The following is a 24,372-nucleotide window of genomic DNA, read 5'->3' on the forward strand; positions in this document are numbered from 1 at the left end:
TAAGCTAGACAAGTTGTCCAAAAAAAGGATAAAAAGTTTCAGAGTGATCTACTTTTGAAAAATGACATATTTTTTATCCCATTCACTACCACAGTGATTGTTGAGGGACTGCCTCTGTGGTTCACTGTAAAAGCGGCTCAGCACTGCCCCCATGTGAAATCCTGACCAGAAATGCTCTTGTTTGCATTCCTCCAAAGACTTCACTTGTTTTTTTCATTCACTTGAAAATAATGAGTGTGAGAGACAATCACTTTGGTTCTCATGTTCATTTTATTCAGATTTATTTGGTGAGATCTGCTGCAGCTCACATGAGTGAAAATAAATCTGGTTTTCACTTGAAGGATATCGGAGGCTAAACTAAACAGGGAAGCACTCAACAGAACATCAAAAAGGGCAAGTCAATAACCAATCGGCTCAAATTTCAACTGTAAACATGGAAAAATCTTCTCCATAATGTGTTTTTCCTGTGAACCTACATGGTCACTGACTTGCTCTTTTATTTTGTTTAATCAGCAATCAAATGTAAAACAGTCCAACAGAAGGTGACATTATACTTGTTCTGACCAAAACACAATGATCTTCAACAGCTGACTTCAGTGCAAAAAAGTTAACAACAGCTCAGGCTTTCAAACACTTTGGATACTTTCCCTGCTAAGTTTGAGCTCTCTGTCTTAACCTTTGTTGTTTGTGTGTGAGTGTGTGTGTGTATGTGTGTGTACGTGTGTGTTAAATGTCAGTGCAGAGAGCAAAGACGTTTTTTGTCTCGCTAACTGACCTGGCCCTTATGTGTTTGAGGCCACGATTACCTTCAGAAACTCCTGGTAAATGTTTCACAGAACAAACAGAAGTGTTTCCATTTTTTTTTTTATTGTCGTTATTTTTCAGCTCTCTTCTTGAACAGTGTTGTGTAGCACCATACGGAATCAGATTCAGACCAAATTCAAGAGTTTCTGAAGGGAAAAGAGGGACGGCTCTCCTTCTTAAAGCACTCTCCTGGAACTGGCTGCTGTGTACGAAGACTTGGTGATGGAAGCACTGGAGCCGTAGCCGCCAACACCGCCACCGAAGCCAAATCCACCAGAGCTGGCGCCGGTGAATCCCGCTGATGAAAAGAAAAAAAAAAACAGTGTTTATCAATCATATTGTATGTATCTCTCATGGTTAATGCACTGTGTTTGATGATGGTTTAAAAAACTTACAGCTGACACCACTGGACTGCTGCACGTGAATGGTGGCACTGGCGCCTCCGCTGGCCAGTCTGAATGTGCAATAATGAAGCGTTAGAGCGCAAACTGGACAGAAATGATACCGAAGTGAAGAAGTTCTGGACCATTTAGTGTTTCTTTACCTGGACTCCTCTCCTTCCAGCAGTTTCCTGTAGGTGGCGATCTCGATGTCGAGGGCCAGCTTGACGTTCATCAGCTCCTGGTACTCGCGGACCTGGCGGGCCATGTCCTGCTTGGCTCTCTGCAGAGCCTCCTCCAGATCCTTGATGCGGAGCTTGGCGTCCTTCACTGCCAGCTCGCCGCGCTCCTCAGCCTCTGCGATCTGAGCTTCAAGGTTGGCTCTCTGTGGGGAAAGAGGAAAGTTTTACTATCTGAACATCTCCCAGACAGCGATGAGCTTCATATCGGGAGCTTTTCGATGCTTACCTGTCCCTTGACGGCCTCAATCTCATTCTGAAGACGGGCAATCATACGGTTCAGCTCAGCGATCTCAGCCTTGGTGGTGCGCAGGTCCTCGCCGTACTGTCCGGCAGAGGTCTGCATCTCCTCGTACTGCGTGGAAAATACATGGAGTATTGAGAACCGGTGGTTTGAAGAAAGTCTCCCTGATGTACAGAGCAGTATGGGGTACTCACCTTCTGTTTGTACCAGCCCTCTGCCTCTGCCTTGCTGCGGGCAGCAACGTCTTCATACTGAGCGCGCACTTCAGCCACAATGGAGTCCATGTCGAGGTTACGGCTGTTGTCCATCTCCACAATGACGGAGGTGTCTTTGATCTGGCCCTGCAGCTCACGAAGCTCCTATAACCAATGTTTGATATGAAACTGGTTAGAGTTTGTGTTTGGTGCCTCAATTTTACATTGACTGTAACTGTACTCACAGCCTCGTAGATGGCCCTGAGGAAGTTGATCTCATCCTGAAGAGCGTCGACCTTGGCCTCCAGCTCCACCTTGTTCATGTAGGCAGCATCAACATCCTGGAAAGAACAACGAGCCGCGTTACCACTTGCACAATAAATACAGGTTTCATTTTTTCAAGAGCCATTCTGATAATGTCTCACCTTCTTCAGAAGCACAAACTCATTCTCGGCACCTGCGCGTTTGTTGATTTCATCTTCATACCTGTTGAAAAGCAGGCAACACATCAGCACAGCTCTATTTTGTGGACGTGCTCGGCTGATGTTTCAGGATTTGTGAAAAGCAGACGACGCTTACTTCCTCTTGAAGTCCTCCACCAGGCCCTGCATGTTCTTCAGCTCTCCCTCCAGCTTGACCTTCTCGTTGCCCAGTCCGTCGAGCTGTCTGCGGAGGTTGGCGATGTAGGCCTCGAACATGCTGTCGATGTTGCTGCGGGTGGTGGTCTGTTCCTGCAGGAGGCTCCATTTAGTCTCCAGCATCTTGTTCTGCTGCTCCAGGAAACGAACCTGAAGAGGGGACAAAAAATCAAAGAAGAGTCAGATAGTATACTTACAAAGTTTATTTGTCTTTTTTAGCCCATAGAAGTTCATTTTGGTTTGGAAGATACTCTTCTTAGTTTCATTTGTTAATTCAAATAAAAAACATCAAGCTTTTTGAAACTGGGAAGAATTACTACAAAGAGGTGTTAAAGGGTGTGCTGTTCCTGGTGTCTCTTGACCTTAGCTTCATGATGAGTTTATAGCTCCATATCTCTCTGAATTGCCACACCCAAGTAACAAAAATTCCAACTCGTGATCAGTCCTCAGCAGAGAACATGCTGGAGTAGTTGTAAAACTGATATGTGTAATATGCATCCGTTTCTTTATGCCTTTAAATTTAACAATAGAGATCATGTTCATTTAATAATGCAGCCCATTTTAAACAGACGTGGAGTAAGGTTTTTCATTTATTGTGTCTACTATTGGGCGTATGACTCATCCTGTGTGCTCTTTAGGGCTATGAAAGCCACACAGTCTCTCCAGCCATAAAGAAAAAAAAAAAACTAGGTGTGGCAGATAAACCACAGGAGACAAAGCAATGGAGTATCATGAAACGAGTACTTTGTTGAGTGTGTCTGAGTGCCAAGTTATAGTATTTAGAGTCTCACTCCACATAAAGAAACTGAGCAAATACTTTGGTGCAGACTGTAATTAAAGATTTCCAAGCAGACAAAGGGTGATTTACAGCCCTGTATTTCACATTGTTGCCCCTAACAACCAGGTGATAGGTGCAATGTGCAAATGTAAGACTTTGGACTGTGTGGGCATAGAGCAGATAGGTTCCTGGACTGACATGTGAGGCATGTGAAACTCGCTCACTGTGAGATTTGCCACATGTGATCAATATCAGGGTGATTTACTCCCACAAGCTGAGAGATTTCTGTTAATATTTTGAAATTTAAGGTGGAGTTCGGAACATACTCAACTCCTCGATTCTCCAGTGGTGGAGCAGCCTGAGATAAGAGCTACTACTCCTTTGCTGTGTCAGCTAGGGTCAATAAAGCAGACGTGTCTTCATGCAGCCAGCATTGCTCAGCATTTTTATTTAACCGCTGTGTTATGTAATGCTGTTTCCTTAGCAGATGAGAACATTGACGACAGTTTCCACTGTTGAGCGTGGCTAGTGAAATGCAACAGAGCTCAGAGGAACCAACCTTGTCAATGAATGAGGCGAATCGGTTGTTGAGGGTCTTGATCTGGTCCTTCTCCTGGGTGCGGATGACCTGGATGGATGGGTCGATCTCCAGGTTCAGAGGGGCCAGGAGGCTCTGGTTGACTTGGACTGCCGTGATGGCTGGTACGGCCAACATGCCTCCCTGGCTGGATGCAGCAGTGAAACCACCAGCGAACCCACTGCCGACACCCTGTCGGTAGCTGGAAGCGACCATGGAACTGCCGCCGAAGCCACCACCAAAACCCGAAATACTGCCACCAGCAGATCTCCTGACGGTGTAGCTGGACGTTGGGACCGCGGACCTGCGGCTGCTGGAGTATGTCACGGACGCTGCCTTTCTCTCCATTTTGTTTGGTGGGTAAGGATTGTTGGCTGGCTGAGCAGAAGAGAGCTGAAGGTGAGCTTCAAAAGGAGAGCCGAGTCCCTCTGAGTGTCTGACTGGAGGACTCTGCCTGCTTTTATGGCCGAGCAAGGGTGGGAGGATCTTCCTCACCCACAGGAACCTGTCCTCTCCGTTTCGCTGTCAAGCTAGCCCCCTCCACCTCGGCCCACACGCCTCCGGGTCTGAATGACAGGAGTGGCCGGCCCTGTAAAACAGGTAGGGAGGGATTGTCAGCAGATAAGCCCAGACACACCCTGCAACAGGACAGGCTCAAGGAAAGTGGAGAGAGAAAAGCAAAGAAAGTGAAGAGAAAATATGGTTATGTAAGAAAAGAAATGTATTTGGCATAACGCCATACAATCACTGGCATAAAGAATTAAATTACTTTCACAGAATGTATTTAGAGAAGAACAAAAAAAAGTACAAATTGAGATTCTGTTGAATCTTTAACATATGAGTATTTTTCTTTCCAAAAAAAAAAAAAAAAAAGGTTTTCCACATTGTACTTCACAAAAACTACAGGGAAAGAGGGGTAAGAAAAAGTGGAGCGTTGCCAAATGTTATGTTTCACATGACAAAGCATTGTTTTTGTTGTTGAATAAACTGCCATTCACTGCATGGATTTACTGAAATTGTTCCTGAATGCCACTTAATCTGCAGGACTTGCCTCAAATTTATAACGGTGCAGTTAAATCCGTGGTAGATATTCAGACACTCCCAGACCGGTGTTGACCTTAAGGTGTCACTTATTCTGAAAGAGACACCGCACAATTGTTGCTGTTCTGCTCGTGTTTTATTTTTCTATTTTTTATGACCTAAAATTAAACATCAAATTGATCAGATTAAAAGAAACTTAACCCAATATGTACATGATAAGATCTTTTTTTTTTTTATTCCGGTGCCATGTGATTGTTCCTATATATTTATGAAAGCTTTTACAATGTCCTCTCAAAGTGCTCATTATACCAGCAACAGTCACCAACATACTGCTTGTTATGTGTTGCTATGCTGTATATTTATGGCCAAGTGGCACCTTATTCAGTTTCTCTGTCGGAGAATTATCTAATATAACAAATGAGAGCACATGAATATGAAGCAGCATCAATGACAAACTTTTTTTTTTTTTTTTTTAATGAAAAGTCTGTATTTTACCTCTTTGACTGAGCTTTAAGAGCCAACACAATACCTGTCCATCTCAATAATCGCTGCAACGCATTTTACTAAGCCACCTAAAATATTTCTCTTTCCTTTTTAAAACCCTGTTTTAGAAAACATATATTTTATTTACTGCTTATGAAAGGCTAACCTCATAACAGGAACAAAACATAGACCAACAAGTTTTACCACAACAGGTTGAAATGCTGTGAAATGCAAATGCTGTGACTTTGCATTCAGCATTGCCGCAGCTGCAGTAGCTGCTTTTTGGATCAGGTTGTCGCATCTCTGAAGAGTTGAATGCTTTCATTTTTTAGTTTCAGGAACACGTTAATCCTGAATTCAATTACTTTTCAAAACTAACAAGAAGGTCAAAGAAATGAACCCATCAGTTTTGAAAAGTTGCCATGTAGTTACCCTCTCTCTCAGTTGAGCACTGTGAGGCTGGGGGCCGGGATCAGGACTGTGCACAAACGACCAACTAAAGTAGAAATGTTCAACCATGATTGTTTTGAGAGCCACAGAAATTTCATCCTGAGTACCAGTAGGCCAAGGTGTGATCGTGCTCATCTGCCGCAAGGAGTTATGAGAATTACTGCAGTTAATTTAATGAAACTGACTAATTGTAGGTTTTTCATTTTCACTGAACAGTCATAATTTTAATATATTTTACATCGAAATGAACTCAGTGATGCAGTAATTTGGAATAATTTCAAATTATGCCTGTTTGAAGTTTGCCTAAAATGGCCATCATAACTATAATTACCAATGAAACCAATAATTTATCAAAGTTTTTGAATTGACTCAAGCAGCAAATTATGCAGAGGTACTTAGGCTACCTTCAGTATGTCCGTCTGAAAGTAAACTCACAATCCTTTTCTATTGTGAAGACTGAAGAGTGTACTCAGATCAGAGGATTGGTAATCCAATCCTGAAAACTGATGAAATCCAGCAAAAGAAAACCAAATAAGTTATGTCATGATAATACCAACCAGGCAGCCCAGACATTGATTATATTTAGTGGTCCAAGAAGCCTTGGTAACCTTTTTTTCATACACTCAAAATCACGATTCAATCAGAAGAAAAAAGATTTCGAATAACTCCCAACTCCCATGATCACATGTTGAAAAAACAGCATAAGCTATCCCTGCTGTTAACTTTCTCAGTGTTTGGTGGTGGCAGGCTGTTGGTGAGGATCAATGGGACCATGGTTGTGGACCACCATCATTGACGAGATTTCTACCGGTGGGTCAGCTTCATAGAACAACATGAAGCTGAACAGGAGGATAATTACAAATCTTTCTTTAGCCACACTGACTAGACTCACATCAAAGTTTATTTTGACATGTTTGGACTGCAACTCGTGCACAGCTGTGAATATCAAACTGAATATAGAGATTTTAGTACCTTTAAAGTTGTGTACAAGTCAACATTAAAGAGCCAAGCATGCTTTAACGCAGAGCTAAATAATCAACGATGCGTATTATCAAAGGCAACAGAAGTAAATATGCCTCAGGCAGAGCTGTCTCATTAAAATCTTTTTTTCACAGATATTTAAAGTCGTCTATGCTGCCAGAAAGCTGCTTCACCAACATTTGCGCTTCGGGTTTACATTGTAAAGCTTGTCCATTTTTATTCTTGCACTAGTGAAAACGATCTTGCCCATGAATCACTGATCCTCACTGCAGATTTAGTGACTTCTTTCTTACTTGACACACCACACCCACTGCTCTCCACAGCCAAACACTCACACACTTGTTTCTCCTCTCTGCACCTTTGGTGTAGGTGAGGCCTGCATTCTTTTTCATTCTTCCCCAACTTTTCACATACACATGCCTTTAATTTCTACCATGGTGTGGAACTTTACTCTAAAGCTCCAGTCTGCACTGTCCAACAGCTATTTAAACAAAATTTATGTTTGAACAGATGACCTGGCATAAATCCACGAAGCTCCTAACTCTTTTCCTTTTGAATATGCCTTCAACCTGTCATGTATGTGCATTTATGTGTCCGTCACACTGCCGTGGCTCTTGTATTGCATATTTCAACTGCAAAAAAAAAAAAAAAAAAAAAAAAAAGTGTGCATACTTGGGTGCTACATGAGGGATATAAATCAGACGACACAATGGTGATAGGCAGGCAGGGCGAGGCCCTCGCTCTCAGTTTGAACAGTAGTATTACTGAGAAGCTCCATAAACATGGATTAGGAGCAGTGTGGTTTTAGTGGAGCTGCAAGGATGAGAATCTTGCTGCTGCTGCTGCGACAAGAGTGAAGGCTTGACATAGATCGCTATCGTTGAGAGGCTCTGTCTGTGCTTGTTTGGAAAGGCATCGTCCGCAGCTCTCATAACTCCAAAGCTCCAGCCTGGTCAAGTCCGGCTAATCTGGAGCAACTATCTATGAGAAAACTGATATTTAAAGCACGGTGTTGCACGTGTCTCTGCCAAATGTTTCCCCAGTTGTAATTTTAAAATGTGACAATGTGCGTCAGTATGCGGGGTGCGTTAGGGTTAATAGTTCGTGCGGTTAGTAGCAATGCTGCATGCAGTTGTTAATGGACTTGCATTATTTCTAATGGGAATGCTAATTATTGCAAATCAACCGTCCATCATGTAAAACAAGAATACACACTGGATAAGTATTAGAATTTATATTTGCACAGACTATTGAACATTAAAACACTCAAAATGTGAATGTAAACGTCAATGCATTGCTCAGTAATTGAGTGGTGAAAACTAACTTACACCTTGAGGTGCTGTCATTGAAGCCATCCTCATTTTAACTGCAGCATGCAGTTACTTGGCTGACAGCACTAATTTATTTTTCAGCCTGGGGAAAGTTGTGTAAGTGGAGCGCCCTAAAGGAGAATTTTATTTTCTACACAAAACGAAGAATGCACGCAAAAGTGAATCCTCCAGAAATTGTCCACCCCCTCCATTACTTCTGACATTCTCTCCATTTCACTCTCTGATTGCTTGGCCTCCTTCACGGATTACCTCTCCTCATAAATACTTTGCATACTTCACAGACGAACAAACCATGTTACTGCCTAAAATTGGAGAGTATTTTAATGTGAAATTCAGGTCGTGAATTTAATTTTGCAGGCCTGTTCAGCGTCATCAGATCACAGTAAGTTACAGTGATAAATACAAAATCTACATTACATACAGTATGACAGTTGATTTGGTAAAGTAATTCACAGGAATCAATATTTCATTTGCACATATGGAATGTGTAATTACATTAATTATGCAAAGTGAGTCACACAGTGTAACCTACTTTGTGGAGTTTCCTCTGATTCGCCTGTAGCAAGTGTAAACTGGGCGCGGGCAGTCTTGCAATGTCTGAGGTGTGGCTGGTCAGGCTTTTCTTTACCCTGAATGTTTGAATTGTGCAGCCATGCAGAAAACTAAACTGAGAAGACTTATGCATTGATGCAGGAAGCCAGAGAGCACATGGTGCTGCAGTGGTCGACAGTCTTGTTTCACTGCCTGGAGTGTGTGTGTGATATGTATGAAATGTTCCTGTTAACCTAAAGTTCTTTCACCATAAAAAGTCACACACCTGTCTGGTTTTAAAACACATCAGTAGTAGTAAAAGTGAAGAACGGCGGTGTTGTTTTGAGTGGTGGGAGCAACACCCAGCGGCCATGGAAGCAGGTTTCACCAAAAAACAGGTTATTTCACAACTTTCATTGCTGTTTTTTATATCTTTGCCTCTGGGGCAACAAAACCTGACCAACAGCTCGAGTCCCCCATGCCTTTAGGGAATTTACTTTTGTTTTTTGTTTGTTTAATACTGAGTTGTTTACTTAACTTGCAGCATCCCAGTTATTGTGGCAGGCGTGTAACACGGGAGTGGTCAGCAATCATTAGCCATTGACTTCTTTTCCAAATTATGGGGTTACTGCCACTCCCATTGCATCAAGGTTGCAGGCAGCATACCTGTGGTCTTCTCTTTCTCAATCCTGATACATTGTTGATCTTTCATGACTGCTGCGCATTGTTTTTGGGTGGAGCACATTTTTGTCAAAATGGGCAGATAGTGCAGCTCTGCTGGTCATGAATCACTGCAAGCATCTGGAGATAGTGACGGTCGCCCGTCAACAAAAATAAGTAAAAAAAAAAAACATTTCACATGCTTCCACTGATTTTAAAGCTACGTGCATGTTTTTCACATTCACTGAGAAATCACAGCATATGCCAACAGATGATACAATTTGTGCTTTTTTTTTTCTTTTCTTTTAGGTATGATGCTCCAGCTATTGGGGCATTATGTCCTTCACATTGGACTTTATGGAAAACCATCTTTGGCTTGTGATCCTTTAAACTAATTGAAAATCCTTTGGAACGCAAATGCCTGCATGTTTTTGGGCTGTAGCATAAAGTCAGAGTTCCCAGAGAAAACCCACACAGAAAGATGGAAAATGCAAACTCTGCACACAAAGGCCCCCAGAACTCATACAAATCATACCTCCGACCTAAATTATACCCAATAGTAATCGCCAACAAGCATATAATTAAAGTATAGTCAAATCTGCCCCATGTGAGCATTATCAAGATCATTGGGTAGTCATATCAAGACTAATGAACACCAAAGATAAAATCCAAAACCTTTGGACACTGTAATACACCCCCGTCATGCCTGTTTTGGCGTCTTGTTGTGTTTCAGGCAACCAGGTTAAGCTCGCCTGGTCGAGGGCGCCTGAAGTTGAAAGAGCTGAAACGCCCGATGACCCCAGTTAGTATCACTAACATCTCGTAGGGAATCAGTGTTGCTTTGGATCTTATTCACAGCCTCACAGTTTCACTGTCAGCAAGAGGTACCCGCCCTTACAAAACAGCAACTACAAGTCAGGAGGAAATATTTGGTTAGAGGCCGATGAAGAAAATGCAGTGAATACGTTTGAGTAAGCAAGAGGATCACAGAGTACCTGCTGAGCCTCTCTGAGCCGCCAACAGTCTCAACTAAATAGAACAGTTAAAGTTATCAACATGAAGTCGGTATGATCAACAGTACTGGTTTATTACTGGATGCAAGCTGTTTGTTACACACACACACACACACACACACACACACACACACACACACACACACACACACACACACACACACACACACACACACACACACACAGTTGTAATCAACCTTGGGAACATTGGTACAGCCCACAGTCTCACTCAGTGACTCACTCATTGTCAGACAGGGAAGATCATCTGAGGTGTCTGGCCAAATAAAGCCTTAGCAACGGAGTCACTTGTGTTAGTTTCCATTATAGAACACCTGTTTTCCCGTGATATCATGGAGTATCATGTCATCCACAATTACTCTACCTGTTGGGTTTGTATTAATAGTTGTCATCTTCAGCTGTCTTTTAGCCGATGACAAATGATGATCAGATTTTATAAGTAAGTGGACTTCTGAAAGAGATGGAGGATCTGAAGCTATCGCAGTGTGTCACAGTATAAAATGCAGCGCTTCAGTATGTCAAGGGTAACTTTGTAGAAAGATATGCGTGAAACAGTAACAGGTTTTTAATATCAGAAAAATTACACAAGCAGACTGCAATGTTTGTGTTGCAATCACTTTGCACACATCATCGTAAGCAACATTAAAAATGCTGTAAATGCCTGACAGGCCACAAGTTGGTTTTGTGTTCTTGTAATACAGCTAAACACATCTGCACACATGCACACTTAAACAGAGAAGGTAAATACAAGATCTGAGTTGCACAAACAGCCCTGTGGTGTCCACCATTGTTAATGCTGCCAATCTGCATATTTGCAGAAAACTGTCACCTGCATCCATAGTGCTCCTGTGTAAAACTCCACATTTCAGAAAAACGTGCCTTTTAAAACATTTTCCTTATTATAAAAATTATGGAGAATGAGGATTTTGAAAACTGCCACAATCACAGTTTAAAAGTACAGTTGTTTTGTAAATGCACAGCCAAACCGTAATGAAAGCTGGCTCTTTTCACTTGGAAATCCTGTTGAGTAAACAGGGACTTATTTGGTTGCGAGCGCCTTAGCCCCAGTGCAGTAAAAACATAACACGTGTTCTGCAAAAGAGGAAATACGCATCTGTCCCAGTCTTTCCTGCTGTGAGCCGTCACAAAATTAAAAGCCACATGTTATCATTATGTAGTGAGAGCCTGCTGTTTCTACTTTTGACTTAGCTGTTGTACTTCAGGTGAACTGTTTATACACTCCCAGTTTTAGTGTTATGTTAATTGTCAGTCAAACTGACTGTCCAGTCTTCGTGGGTGCACGTACCACCCTTGAGCAGTGTGTGGCTGTTGTGTTGGGCAGTCGCACCGACAACTTGTCGAAGCAGGTCTGTTTCTTACACATTCTTCGGAAACCACCCGCCCTATCAGTCAGCGCCGCTGTCATTGACCTCATGGTGGCTGAACGCAGCGTGCCTGAGAGGTCACGCACTGATCTCAGCCAACTCTACCATTATTTATGTGCTTTTAAATAAGGACTAAATCTGTCTTTATGTGCGCTTTATGCGGCCGAACCGACAGAATTTGTCAGGTGAGGGTGTAGCGGGTGTGGCTGTATAGCGTCTGCTCAGTCAACACTCACTCCTGAAGGGCTCCTATAGGGGAGGAAACCTGTTTCACTCTGCTGCTCAGCTTCGCAATATATGTGAATGAATGTCTTGGGATCCTAATCATGTGTATCATTACAGTTTTACTCACTGCTGAATGCATTATGTGGAGATTTTCACATTCAGTGAGACATTTTAGATTCAAAAAAGCAAAATTTGACATAATTGTTGAAATGCAGGACAGCAGATATGCTTTTTTTTTCTCAGACACTTATGCAGCTGTTTCCTGTTATTATGAAAGCAATGCCTAGCAACCACTGTCTTGTCAGTAAACACCTGTACTGTCCTTTACTGTGTGTGTGTGTAGAGTGAAAACAAATCAGATGAAGCAATAAAGATTCAATTGCATCAGGTGAAAATGCGCCAATAAAAATATGGGAAAGGAACAATGAAAAAATGTTTCATCTGAATGCCGCCTGCTTCGCACGTACCGACATCTTGACATGTTTGAACAAGCGAGAGAAAAGTGAGAATGTGCCGTTAAAACACCTCACGTTGTTCGCCTCACACTTTGAGAATGAAACCTCTGATAGTAGGAAATAATTAACCGCGCGATCATAAAACAGGGGACGCTCGCTCTTATCAGTTGTTGAGTCTGCACAGTCAGATGTAGGGCCTTGAATCACCAACGGGGCGATCGACTACAGTGAAATACAAGTGAATGAGATGGACGACGCAATCGTGAGATAGACGGAATGGAGGACAGGAGCTTAAGCACTCGAGGTCATCGTCAGAAGCAGCAGGAGTGGTAAAGGTGGAGCGGTACAGGCAGGAGAGAATAGAGAGGAGTGTCAGACGTGGTGTGTGTTAGAAGGGTCGCTGTTAAGTAGAAGGTCTACAGGACGGCACTGACAATAGCTATGTTGTATAATTTCACCTTTATAAACGAGCTCTTCGGTGGGGAAAGTGATGGGCGAGGTTGACATGGTTTGACCCTTTATAGAGATGATAATGATGTCGGGAAAAGGGCATGTGATGGACTGTCAGGTGGGATCGGCTGCAGAGCCACGCAGCCATGACTCAGATAAAACACTCTGGGAAATCAATGGATGTTAACCTCATCGAATTATCATGCCCAGCATGCCTGAGAACGTTTTTTTTTTTTTTTTTTTTTCAGGTAAAGCGTGAAATGATGAAAAATCATTTATTTGAGCTCCACTTTTAACAGGATTGTCAAAGTAAAAGGAAAAGAAAAGGCGAACCCTGCTGACTTCCCAGGGCAAATGAGAACTCTTCAGCTTGATGTTCATGCTCCTTTCACAATGATGTCTAAGAAAACATGTGTTACTAAATTATGAGTTGAAATGACTGAGTCCCACCTTTATAGCAGATTACAAATGTTCCTGAAATATACAATGCTTTAGCACTTAGTGTGGATTCCAAAAAAGGGGGGAAATGTCTTGTTGATTAAGGTATCATGCAGGTTTAATTCAAACCTACAATGTAAACCTTTAGGTTTAAATTAAAAAGGTTAAAGTGTTTTCCATTTCAAAGTTCCTCCAACACCACGAGTAGTTTGCGAGACACACCCACACATTCTTTGTAGTGAAAGCTGCAAAGACAGACACTGAAAAAGTACAAAGTGCACATGCACCAGCCATTCTATCAGCGCTGGTCATCAAAGATTAAAGCGGCAGGACAATCCCACGCCTGAATTATCTCTCTATGAGTAACACAGAGAACTGTGGCAAACCCTGACAGCCATTCATGATTTGCCAGTATTATACGTGCGTGATCCAGCAGTCAACATCAGAACAGAAACTCGTCCAATATGCAGAGATTCTGAACAACCAAGTTTCAACAAAGTTGCATATTTTATTAGTAACTGATTATCTGATTATGAAGCTAAGCACACAATAAAATTAAACTGTGCCGTTGTCCTCTGTGATGTCGAGTTCTACAAACTTCAAATGGACATTGAAGACTTGAAGCTTTACACCCATTCCTGTAAGGATCTCACCTTTGGGCTGGGCAGTTCATTTCGGTCTGATCATAACTTAGATATATGTTTGCCGCCTGATTGGTCGAGCCAGTGAGCACCTTGAAGTTATGTGACAGACGCCCTGTGGGGCTTGAAAACCTTGTCAGTCAACCTCAGTGAAAAAATGGCAGCATTGTTAAGCCACTAGTTGCTCCGTTGACAGGTCAGAAACCTGACAGGAGATGCTTTGAAGGATTGAGAGTGATGCAACAGTGTGAATAACATCTTTGATGTCTGCGCGAGGATGCGTGCAAATCGAAAACTTTGGATACTAATTCTTTGCTGAGCATAGAAAACTGAAACTTTATTCCTCCTTTGTCAAGGGCTTTTTTTTTTTTTGCAAGGCATGCACTCTAATTTGTGATTCTCTCTGTTGGACGGCCAGGAAATAAGATGCACCCTGCTTCTGCCCACGCTAAGCTGGGGTCAGCTCCAGGTCCAACCCTGAACTCGAAAGACATGAATGAAAGATGGATGGATGGATGACTGGATGAATGGTCAATGCAATCATTCTCAATCTAAATCCAGACTTCATGTTGCAAACACATTTGTACAGTTCATAAGTCTGTCATGTATGTCAGGGTTTTGTTTCCCTACAAAATGTTACAGTTTTGGTTTGATCCAACACCCTGCAGTTTCTTTTCACAACAAAATGTGACCGTCCTGCAAGATACTTGCAGAGTCGGGCTTTCAGAGGATGCAATGGCTTTTGTTGCTGCATACCTGGGTTTTAACAAAAGAAACAGGACACTCCTGCACCAGGAATCTCAAAATTTTAGCTCCTTTTCTTTTTACCAATCTGTCAGTGAGCCCCACCTAAAGCTCCGAGAGGAATTCAGACCTGTTATACGGGCCTTTCATTTCCTGGTGTGAAACACGTGTGAATCTTGTACTTTTTTATGTCGACTAATTCTGGATAAGACAGCCTAATGCAGCAATCATTTGTATCGCCGCAGGTGCAGTTTTACTGAGACTATTAAACATGACAGTTTACAAAGCTCAATCATGAAACGCTGGAGACACATTAAGTGAGTCATCATTTATTCCTTTTGGCATTTACTATAAGTTGATTAATCACCACCTCAGGATAGATGTCAGATGTCAGAATTTATCGTGCACGGAAGGCAGGTGAAGTTAATTCCTTTTCTAGTGTGCCTACAACGTCAAACAAGTGCAACCTCAGTTTTTCTGCCAATCTGACAATATTGCATGGATAGTGGAGCGCAACTGGGAAATATGTCTGCGGAAAAAAAAGTAGTGAATGAATGCCAGCTCATATATAGTACGTAAGCCACTCCTGTATTTATTGAAAGTTCTGGAAAATGAGGATTAAACAGTATCTTTGAAACAAGCTTGCATGTACAGTATTTGCACATTATTCTCATTTTACAGTGAAATTAGTTTTTTTTTTTTTGTTGTTGTTGTTTGACGAACAAGCCACAGGCGCAGCGTTAAAAGAATATCCTGCAAACGTCCGGATGAATCAAACACAAACATATTCTCTCTTCTTTTTTTTCCTTTGCATATCTGTGTGAGCATGTTCGCTGAGCAGAGAATTAGAACACTGGTAGACACAGCTACAATGTATAGATTGCGTAACATGAAAACAGCACCCCAGCTTGTGAGTACATACCCTGCTGTCAGCCCCCAGCTATCAATCAGTCACAGTTAAAACAGCCAAGTTTTTTTTTTTCTATTCCTTTTTTCCTCTTGTCATCACAGCCTCACCCCGTTGCTCACACTCTAGTGGAAAATGCATTGTGTTTTGATAGCGTTGATATGGCTGATTTATTTCATGCGGCTCTATTCAGGTGAAGTTCTGCACACGTACAGATCTGCATTCGTTGCAGCCGCTAAGTCGACATAACAGTGGGCGATTAAAGTGGGTGTCAGTCTCACTTCGGGACCGTAGCCTGCAGGAGTGTGGCCTCCTGCACAGGGAGTCCTGTTCCAACAAGAACAACGAGTCATTAGTTCAATAGGTGGTCGGGGCTGCACGGTGCTGCTGGTGCCAGATACCTCCACAGAAAGCCTTTACACAAAAACAAGCCTATTCCTAAAACAGCATATGATCAATATGGGGATGTCTCAGTGGAGTATCATATCAGTCACAATCATACACAGAGAAGACACTTCAGTCAGCCACTACAGGTTCAAGCTTCAGTCAGTGAGAAACAGAAACAGTGACTTGAAATTTTTAGAAGATGCTCTACTGTATAACAGGGCATGCAAACTGAACAATGCTATCGGATCTGATTTAAAAAGACAAAATAAATGTATCTGTAATGTATAATTTGGCTGTAATGGTGCAACTTGGTTTGAATTGGTTTTCCACTTCAGAAGGCTTGGCTCGGACACATCATGGGTTTTGCAGTGGTGGGTGCTTGGATTGGGCTCTGATTTTAATTCTATATGCACTGTGTAACTTCAAACACTACTTACTGCCATTGCAGCATGAAAAAATACTGACAATTGATCATATGCACATTTCAGTTTTCATTTTAAGATGCTTCAGACATCTTATTTTGACTGTTAGTTGGATCAGACGCATTCTTTTGGACAAGTTGCCAATAACAGCTAAAAAATTATTGTTTCCCAAGAATGAAGATTCTTGTTCACAAACTAACAAAAGCCCAATAGTCATTTTTGTGCTTTTGTTAAATAGCAATCATTGTAGGTAACAAGCTTCCAGGAAGCAGCTGGTTTTCATTCGATTACATGTAGCCAGCTCGCTATTTTAGTGCAGCTGCTGTTTGGAATAAGGCATTTAAATGTATTGTAATGTCTTTAGGTTGCAGGTTTAAGTCCCCATCAACCCCTATCAACATGTTGAAGCATCCTTGATCAAGACACAGAACCCCAAATTCCTCCTAATGTATGTATGGAGTAGCTTGCATGGCAGCCTCCATTCGCAGTGTGAGTGAGAAATTATTATTGAGTGAGAAAGAGGATTTAGACTCCATTTACTCGTGATGTTGTCTGGTATAATAATTGAAATGATAGCTACATTTATCGAGGCGAGAAGATTACACAAAATGCATTCACCGATTCCCAAAGTCAGAGCAAAGTTTGGCTGCCGCTCCTGAGACAGCTTCACACACAGGCTGCGTTTATAAGCCAGAGTTTTCATTCATTTCAAGTCAGCTGTTAACAGTAAATACTGCTGTGAGCATAATTTTGTGTGCAGACTCTAAGTGCCCTCTGAAATATCATTATTCGGTAATGGAGCTTTTAAACCTGAACATGTTCCAGTTTGTCCCGCTGTATTTCAGTGGACCATTTAAAGTGGCGAACAGTGGGTGGGATTGTAGTATTTGTGAGGTTTTCAGTCTTTAAGTTCTAGAAACGTGAAAAAGTTGGATGGCCTTGGGTGGGGCGCCCCCGGGCTTAGCTCATGTTCAGACCTGTGTCTGGACGGGCCCAAAAGGCCTCTTGAGTAACCACTCAGAAAAGGGAAGAATACCCGGTGTCTAGGACACTTTGCAAATCTTACTTTATCATATTCACATTTGCATCTTTGAAGCAGTGTCAAATCAGAGTGTTTATTGAATTAATTTTGTTTTGTATGCCAACATTTTTTTTTGTTTTTGTTTTTTGATGGACTAAAGTTTATGTGGTTTCCGTTTACATGACTTTGAGGTCAGCGAGACACCCTGAGAATTACATTTTGTCCCTTAAATCAAACTTTAGAATTATGGAAATGCATTTCACTTCATTTCACACGGTAGCCTATATCACAGAAGCATCTGCACATGTTGAAAAATATACGCTGTCTCATTGCTCAGTTCTTACACCGATTATTGTAAAATATTGGTATATAAAAGAAACACTAAAAGTCATTCAGTTCTTCTCCATCTCTCATTTAATTATTTTTTTCCAGTTTCTCTACTGAAGTTTTCCCCATACGTGTGCATGCATACACATGCGTGTGTGCTGTTGAAGTGCAATCCACTCCACTTGGAGTTGAGAAGAAAGTGAATAACCCACCTTCACTGAGTGACAGTGAAAACAGTGAAACGGTGTTATCAGCAAAAAAAAAAGAAAGGAGGGGGAAAAAAAGAAAATCGTGTTTGCATGCAGCTCCAGTTTCTGGGCCCCCTCATACTTTATGCCTGCCCAGATCTGTCCCTGCTGATTATGTAGACTTTGTTGAACTTTGCTAAAAACAGAGCGTCTCTGTGTTTATGTGTAAAGAAACCATGAGAAATGGATTGCAAGTACTTTCAGGTGACTTTTTATTTTACCACTGGTACTGATCTCAGTCTTGTACGGTCAACCCAACTTCTCCTGCCATTGCTTTTCTATTACATTAAAACAACACGTTTCTTTTTTCTGGAATTTACTTGAAAATTTCAATTAAAATGCAATATTACCAAATCAAATACGACAGAGTCTCGTGTGGGTTTCTGTATGAAGATTTATTCTTGTGCAAACACAATCGGTTTGCAAACAGCGGCAAAGTTTTTCCCGGTGCAAAGACATGAAGACTTTTGCGACTGCATTCCACTCATCAATAAAACACAGCATGTTTAGCTTTATGGGTCCAGCAAGGCAGTAGTTTATTTCTTCAAAGGCTCACTTCATTGGATGTGCTTGCAGTTATTTATGTAAGATGAGTGGGGGAAAAAAAAAATAACACAACAGTGCCATCTGTTGGCCAAGCAAGTGTGGTGCACTGACTGGTGGTTCGCTGGTGACTCAGACAGCCACATGGGGTTTTTTTTCTTGAGATCATTGACTGGATTGAAACCTCACCAGGAAAGGTGTGTCTGTCCCTCTTGTAGTTGAGCTGGATGACAGTGAGAGGGTGAACTCTTCCATTCGTTCAGAAGAGCAGGACGAGGCCCTCACTCCTCAGCCACAGCTTCGGCCTCCACCTGCTCCTGCTCCTTCTTCTCGGCAGCGGCCTCCTCAGTCACCGCCTGCTGCTGCTGCTCCTCCTTCTTCTCCACCTCCTCTTCGGCCCCCTTCGTCTCTTCCGTCTTGATCACCACAGTTTCGGTCTTGGTGACGGTGGTGCTCTTCACTGCCGCTCCATCGACGGCAGACACGGATCCACCGCCAGCCTTGTGTCCCTCAAAGGCGCAGCTGACCAGAGCCGGGGGCCGGGAGCTCTCCAAAGAGTAGCTGTTGAAGTTCATCGCTGTACATTCAGAGGGAGAGGTTATCAGTTGTCATGGACATAGATGATGGGCTGGAAATTATGATAAGTTGGGTTTCTGGTCTTTTCTAAATGATATTTATATTTTCTGTCTGTTTAGGTCTGCGGTCCTTCTCTTAAGTATGTGGATTGGATGTCCTCTATGAGTGTGTTCAGATTTTCTCTGGTGATTCTGGATGGATGGATGGATAATAGAACAAAAACAACTTACAAGTATGCTTTGTCACGTTGGTCTTAATTCCAATTGCGAGCCTGAAGATGGCGACAGAGGAATGAAAAAATCAAAGCGAGCAGTACAGACCTGTATTCGTGTTTAAACTTTGTCTTCACGACCACGTGCTCTCTCAGTGACAGTATACCTGCTCTCCTCTCCTTCAAGCAGTTTCTTGTAAGTCGCAATCTCTATGTCCAGAGCCAGCTTGACGTTCATCAGTTCCTGGTACTGGCGGACCTGCAGCGCCATGTCCTGCTTGGCCCTCTGGAGAGCCTCCTCCAGCTCTCGGATGCGGAGCTTGGCGTCCTTCACCGCCAGCTCACCACGCTCCTCGGCCTCCGCGATCTGAGCCTCCAGACTGTTCCTCTGTAAGTGGAGGACGGTGAGGCGGAGTACCCAGCGAATGCCCAATCTCATCAAGTTAAAGAAAGAGAAAATGTTTAAACTATACATTTCTCCTCACCTGTGCTTTAACCATGTCAATTTCAGACTGGAGTCTCATTATTCTGCGGTTCATGTCAGCAATCTCAGCTCTGGTTGACTTCAGGTCATCTCCATACCGACCAGCGGACTGCTGCATCTCTGCATACTGGAACACACAAAGTGAAGACTCAAATATGGAGAACACACAGTGAAGGTAACTGTTTCATCTTCTCTCTTACTTGCTGGTTTAGCTCTATTCTTTGCTGTGTACTTTGGACATTTTTAATTTATTTGTTTGCATCACAAGCAAAGGCCAAAAAGCAGCAGAATTATGGTGTGAAAGAAAAATGTTATGATGAGAAGATGGTGGTAAAAAGCCAAATGATGGACAAGTCTGCAGTAGATATCTGATGTTAGAAGATAAAAGATCATTACATTCAGTCAGTGCACAAAGGAATTAAAGCACATATGGTCAGACTTGTCAGTTTTAAGTGCAATAATAAAGTACTGGTCAGTGGACTTTTGTATCAATTGACACAAAACACATCCTACCTTGTTCTGATACCATGACTCAGCTTCTGCTCTGCTCCTGTTGGCGATGTCTTCATACTGGGCGCGAACTTCAGCAACAATGGCGTCCATGTCAAGGTCACGGCTGTTGTCCATCTCCACTACAACAGATGTGTCCTTGATCTGGCTCTGGATCTCACTGATTTCCTGGACAGGATCACATTGAACAAAACATTAAATTGGCTGAATTGAATTTTTCGCCAACATGATGAATCTGTGTCACAATGGCCAAAATGAGGTTATTACCGTATCGTAGAGCTGCCTTAGGAACTCAATTTCATCTGAGAGCCCGTCTACTTTGGCCTCCAACTCCACCTTGACCATGTAGGCTGCATCTGTGTCCTTCAGTGGAAAGATAGAGTTGAAAACACTTATTGTTGATTGTACAGACCCAACCCTGAGGTTATGAAACACTCCATTGTGTGGATTCTTTATGCTCAGAGGGGTAATTATAGCTTCACCATCTCAGACTTGCTAGGAAAATGTGCACAGACCTTCTTTAGGAGGACAAAGTTGTTCTCAAGCTCATTGCGCTTGGTGATCTCATCTTCATACCTGGAAAAATGTCAAAGTTTTCTGTAACGTATTTAGTCAAAAACCTTAAAAAAATGACAAAGAGTTATGTAAATTTTATCTAAAGTGAAGTTTAAATTCTAGCACTATGCCATTCAATTTCCCTTTGATACAAAGAAAAATGCATCAACAAACTTTAAAAGTAAGTCAGTTTGATAAATTTGCATATCTGCAACAGTTCCCATGTTGTAAAGCTGTGCAAATATTGTATGTTTTGTATCAACAATTTCATACAATTTCTTAAATGTAGTCAGTTTCTATTGATGCTGTTGATATCTTGCACTGAAGCTGATTGCAACTGACTATGGGTGAAGTTGGGTCCACCCTTGACAGGTTAGAAATCCAAATGAAAAATGTACCCAGTGCTCTCAGCTGAATGTAAACTGCGGTGAGTTAATTAGAAAAGTCAGTGACTGAGAGGTGTTTTCAACTGGAACCTCCTCCCCACTTACTTGTTCTTGAAGTCCTCGACCAGCCCTGTCATGTGATGCAGGTCAGATTCCAGTTTGACCTTTTCGTGCCCCAAACTGTCCAGCTGCTTGCGCAGGTTGGCGATGTAAGCCTCGAACATGGCGTCGATGTTGGAGCGCGACGGGGTCTGTTCCTGCAGGAGTTTCCACTTGGTTTCAAGCATTTTGTTTTGCTGTTCCAGGAAGCGTACCTGGGAAGCAAAGAATTTCATCAATAATGATTATAGATGTGAACGAATCGGAAACCATCGCTTGATTGACGACTCAGATCTATTGTTGGGGGAGGGGATCATTGACAGAATGCATGTGATAATGATTCAAAAACTGCAATTTGTTGCTGGAAAACGAAACACATAAACATCGGCTGAAAGAAAAATGACTAACTGTACGTCTCCCTTCTCCAGCGACCTCTGAATGTCACATCAATTACTCCTCTGGAAGGGTCAGCCCACAGTGCAGCGCTTCGACACAATGTGTCACTGTTTCCCAACTTCGACCGAATTCCCTTCTTTACAACTTTCCTAGTCAGCGTCCTGACCCTGGGTGGGGTCCTGCCGCCGCTCATCATGACTCCTCTGCATGTATGTGCCACATCGTGATGGTATGTGGAGGAGTGGGAGGCCAGGCTTTGTTTAACGATCTCACTGTGATTGATTTACTAGTTAATCTCTATCCTGCATTGTGCCTGAAACAAAAGGACTCTTTTATGACTCACAATGGCAGATAACTTAAGAAAATTGTGTCCTTGTTCAATGAACAGACGTCTTTCTTGAAGTGTTTGCATTTCAGATATTGACTGCCAGGAAAGTGGCTTTGATAAACACTGAGGTTGACTTGTGCAACTGTGCAATTGTTTCCTCTGACCATTCCCACTCCGTTTTCTCCTCAGTGTTTATATAGTTTGAGGCTTTGATATTCAGGTTGTATAAATGAACATAACTCAGATTTCATAAACTTTCTCTTTTGTTCTGGATTTTGGTCTCATGGCAGAAGCACCCCTCCGAGGAAAACTGCTCTGCTCTTCATCCCCGCCCTGACTGTACCCTGGATCCAGGCTGATCTTATCTGAGCCCTGTGAGCTCACCCATAACCTGAGCAACTAAACAAAAGCATGTGGAATCCCCCAGAGATTTACTGTGGACAGAACACACTGTTACATGTGCAGTGTAACAATGTAAACGACAAGTTGCGCTGCTTTCACAGGAACACTCCCTTTTGTGGAATCAAACTTTTTTTGTACCTTCACTTGCATTGCTGTGCAGCACACTAATTTCCTGTGGATTTCCTGTGCATTTTGCACCCTGTGGTAAGTTCAGTGGTGCTGCAGAGTGAAACACCAATGCAATAATATCTAAAAGTACAATAGATTGTTTTAATGTAGTTTCACCGACCTTGTCAATGAAGGAAGCGAAGCGGTTGTTGAGGGTCTTGATCTGCTCCTTCTCCTGGGTGCGGATCACCTGGATGTCAGGGTCAATCTCCAGGTTCAGGGGTGCCAGCAGGCTCTTGTTCACAGTCACCGCTGTGATGGGGGCCACCGGGTCGTTGGCCATGCCACCTGCCATACCTCCGCCGAAGCCCAAATAGCCAAACTCCACTCCGCCTCCCCTCTGTCCAGATCCCCCGGCCACATACCCACCGACCACCTTGAACCCTCCGGCACCCACGGCAGCACCGCTGCTGCCCACTCCCCCGTAAGAGCTGCGGACGGCATAGCTCTGCCCGCCACTCCCCACACCACGACCCCCGTAGCCAGAGAAGGAGCGGCTGCTGAAGGTCTGGCCCGGGCCCCTGGAGGATGACACCGAGGAGAAGGTGGTGGTCTTCAAAGCTCTGACAGACATGGTGGCAGAGGGTGTCTGTGGCGTGAGAGGAGAGACTCTGCTGAGGGACGAAGAGTCAGGCAGATGGAGACCCTCCCAGGTCCTCACGGCTATTTATCAGAGCAGGGGTGTTACCCTGCTGAGGAGCGATTGGTTGGTGTCCTCGGTAGGGGAGTGAAGGCTGAGGAGGGGGAGACTGAGCAGGAGGGGGAGAGATGAGGGAAGGTCATGGAAGAAAATTGCATCACGTTACACATTTACAGAACATTAAGAGTACAAGGATTACGTAATACCTGGTGTGCCAGTCCCTTTAAAACTACTGCAAAAAAACACTGAAAAGTTGGGAAAGTTGTCCATCATAAACATTTATGAAACTGCTCTTTCAAAAGGAAGAAATACTTTCTGCCTACTTTTGCAATTATAATATAATTAAAATGCAAAAGTCAGACTTATCCTTGGTAGAGTTTCTATATGCCAGGAGACACGCACAAGACCAGAATATCAAATCAAACCTTGGGTATAATGAACAAGCGAAAGGTTTTATTACCTTCTCCTCCACTTTACAACACTTCTCATAGACGTGATATATTGCAAAGTAAATTGTGGTTGGCCAGTGTGATGTCGTTTACTTGCTGCAGGGCAATGACTGCACGTTTCACACGACGGAGTAACATATTTATGCCCTAAATACACTAAACTGCCATTATATTACTGAGTGTTTGGGAGGAAATATAGTTGCATCTGCAAATATACTTCAGTAGTGGAAGCACTGTGTTCACAATGAGCGGGTTATACAGTCATATAACGTATCCTTGCTTTTGTACACTTACAAGCTTTGACTGATGCTCTGCACACACACACACACACACACACACACACACACACACACACACACACACACAATGGCTGTGGATTCACATTCCTTCCATATCAGTCAGGTGTAAAGCAAACAGACTTTGTCTTTTTCTTCAGTTAAGAACCCCACCTTACTGTCAGACAGCATATCTATGGATGGATGGATGTATAGATAGATACGATCTTCCCAAGATTTTTTTTTTCTTTTCTTGGTTCTATGTGTTAATCGGAAAACTTTCATAGATATTCTGCTGATAGAAAAAAAACAAAAAAGCAAAAAAAAAAAAAGAAAAG

General features: G+C 42.7%; 1 protein-coding gene across 3 annotated transcripts; it reads right to left on the reverse strand.

The window, feature by feature from the left end:
• Positions 1-716: 716 nt before the first annotated feature.
• Positions 717-23,310, reverse strand: LOC115388101 (intermediate filament protein ON3-like). 3 transcript variants are annotated; one of them, XM_030091039.1, is made up of 9 exons: positions 22,792-23,259; positions 2,441-2,649; positions 2,287-2,347; positions 2,107-2,202; positions 1,862-2,026; positions 1,653-1,778; positions 1,349-1,569; positions 1,200-1,258; positions 717-1,102 (listed from the first exon to the last, which is right to left on the reverse strand). In XM_030091039.1, exons 1-9 carry the CDS (start codon positions 23,242-23,244, stop codon positions 981-983), a joined length of 1,512 nt encoding a protein of 503 aa, XP_029946899.1. In that variant the 5' UTR covers positions 23,245-23,259; the 3' UTR covers positions 717-980. The 3 variants fall into 3 exon arrangements, with proteins under 3 accessions (XP_029946899.1, XP_029946900.1, XP_029946898.1); XM_030091040.1 differs by lacking the exon at positions 22,792-23,259 and adding an exon at positions 3,837-4,296; XM_030091038.1 differs by lacking the exons at positions 717-1,102; positions 1,200-1,258; positions 1,349-1,569; ... (3 more) ...; positions 2,287-2,347; positions 2,441-2,649 and adding exons at positions 18,573-19,132; positions 19,362-19,402; positions 19,510-19,730; ... (3 more) ...; positions 20,852-20,912; positions 21,383-21,591 and having other exon boundaries at positions 22,792-23,310.
• Positions 23,311-24,372: the final 1,062 nt, after the last annotated feature.

The sequence above is a fragment of the Salarias fasciatus genome, chromosome 5 (genome assembly GCF_902148845.1).
Source record: "Salarias fasciatus chromosome 5, fSalaFa1.1, whole genome shotgun sequence".
In the NCBI taxonomy this organism is placed as follows: domain Eukaryota; kingdom Metazoa; phylum Chordata; class Actinopteri; order Blenniiformes; family Blenniidae; genus Salarias; species Salarias fasciatus.

Excerpts from the sequence above, each read along its gene's own strand:
- LOC115388101 (XM_030091038.1), bottom strand. The coding sequence starts at position 23,244 with ATGTCTGTCAGAGCTTTGAAGACCACCACCTTCTCCTCGGTGTCATCC. Across the intron at positions 21,592-22,791 it reads TCGCTTCCTTCATTGACAAG|GTACGCTTCCTGGAACAGCA; the intron begins GTCGGTGAAACT and ends TTTGCTTCCCAG. Across the intron at positions 19,133-19,361 it reads CAACGTGACAAAGCATACTT|CGATGAACTTCAACAGCTAC; the intron begins GTAAGTTGTTTT and ends CTGAATGTACAG.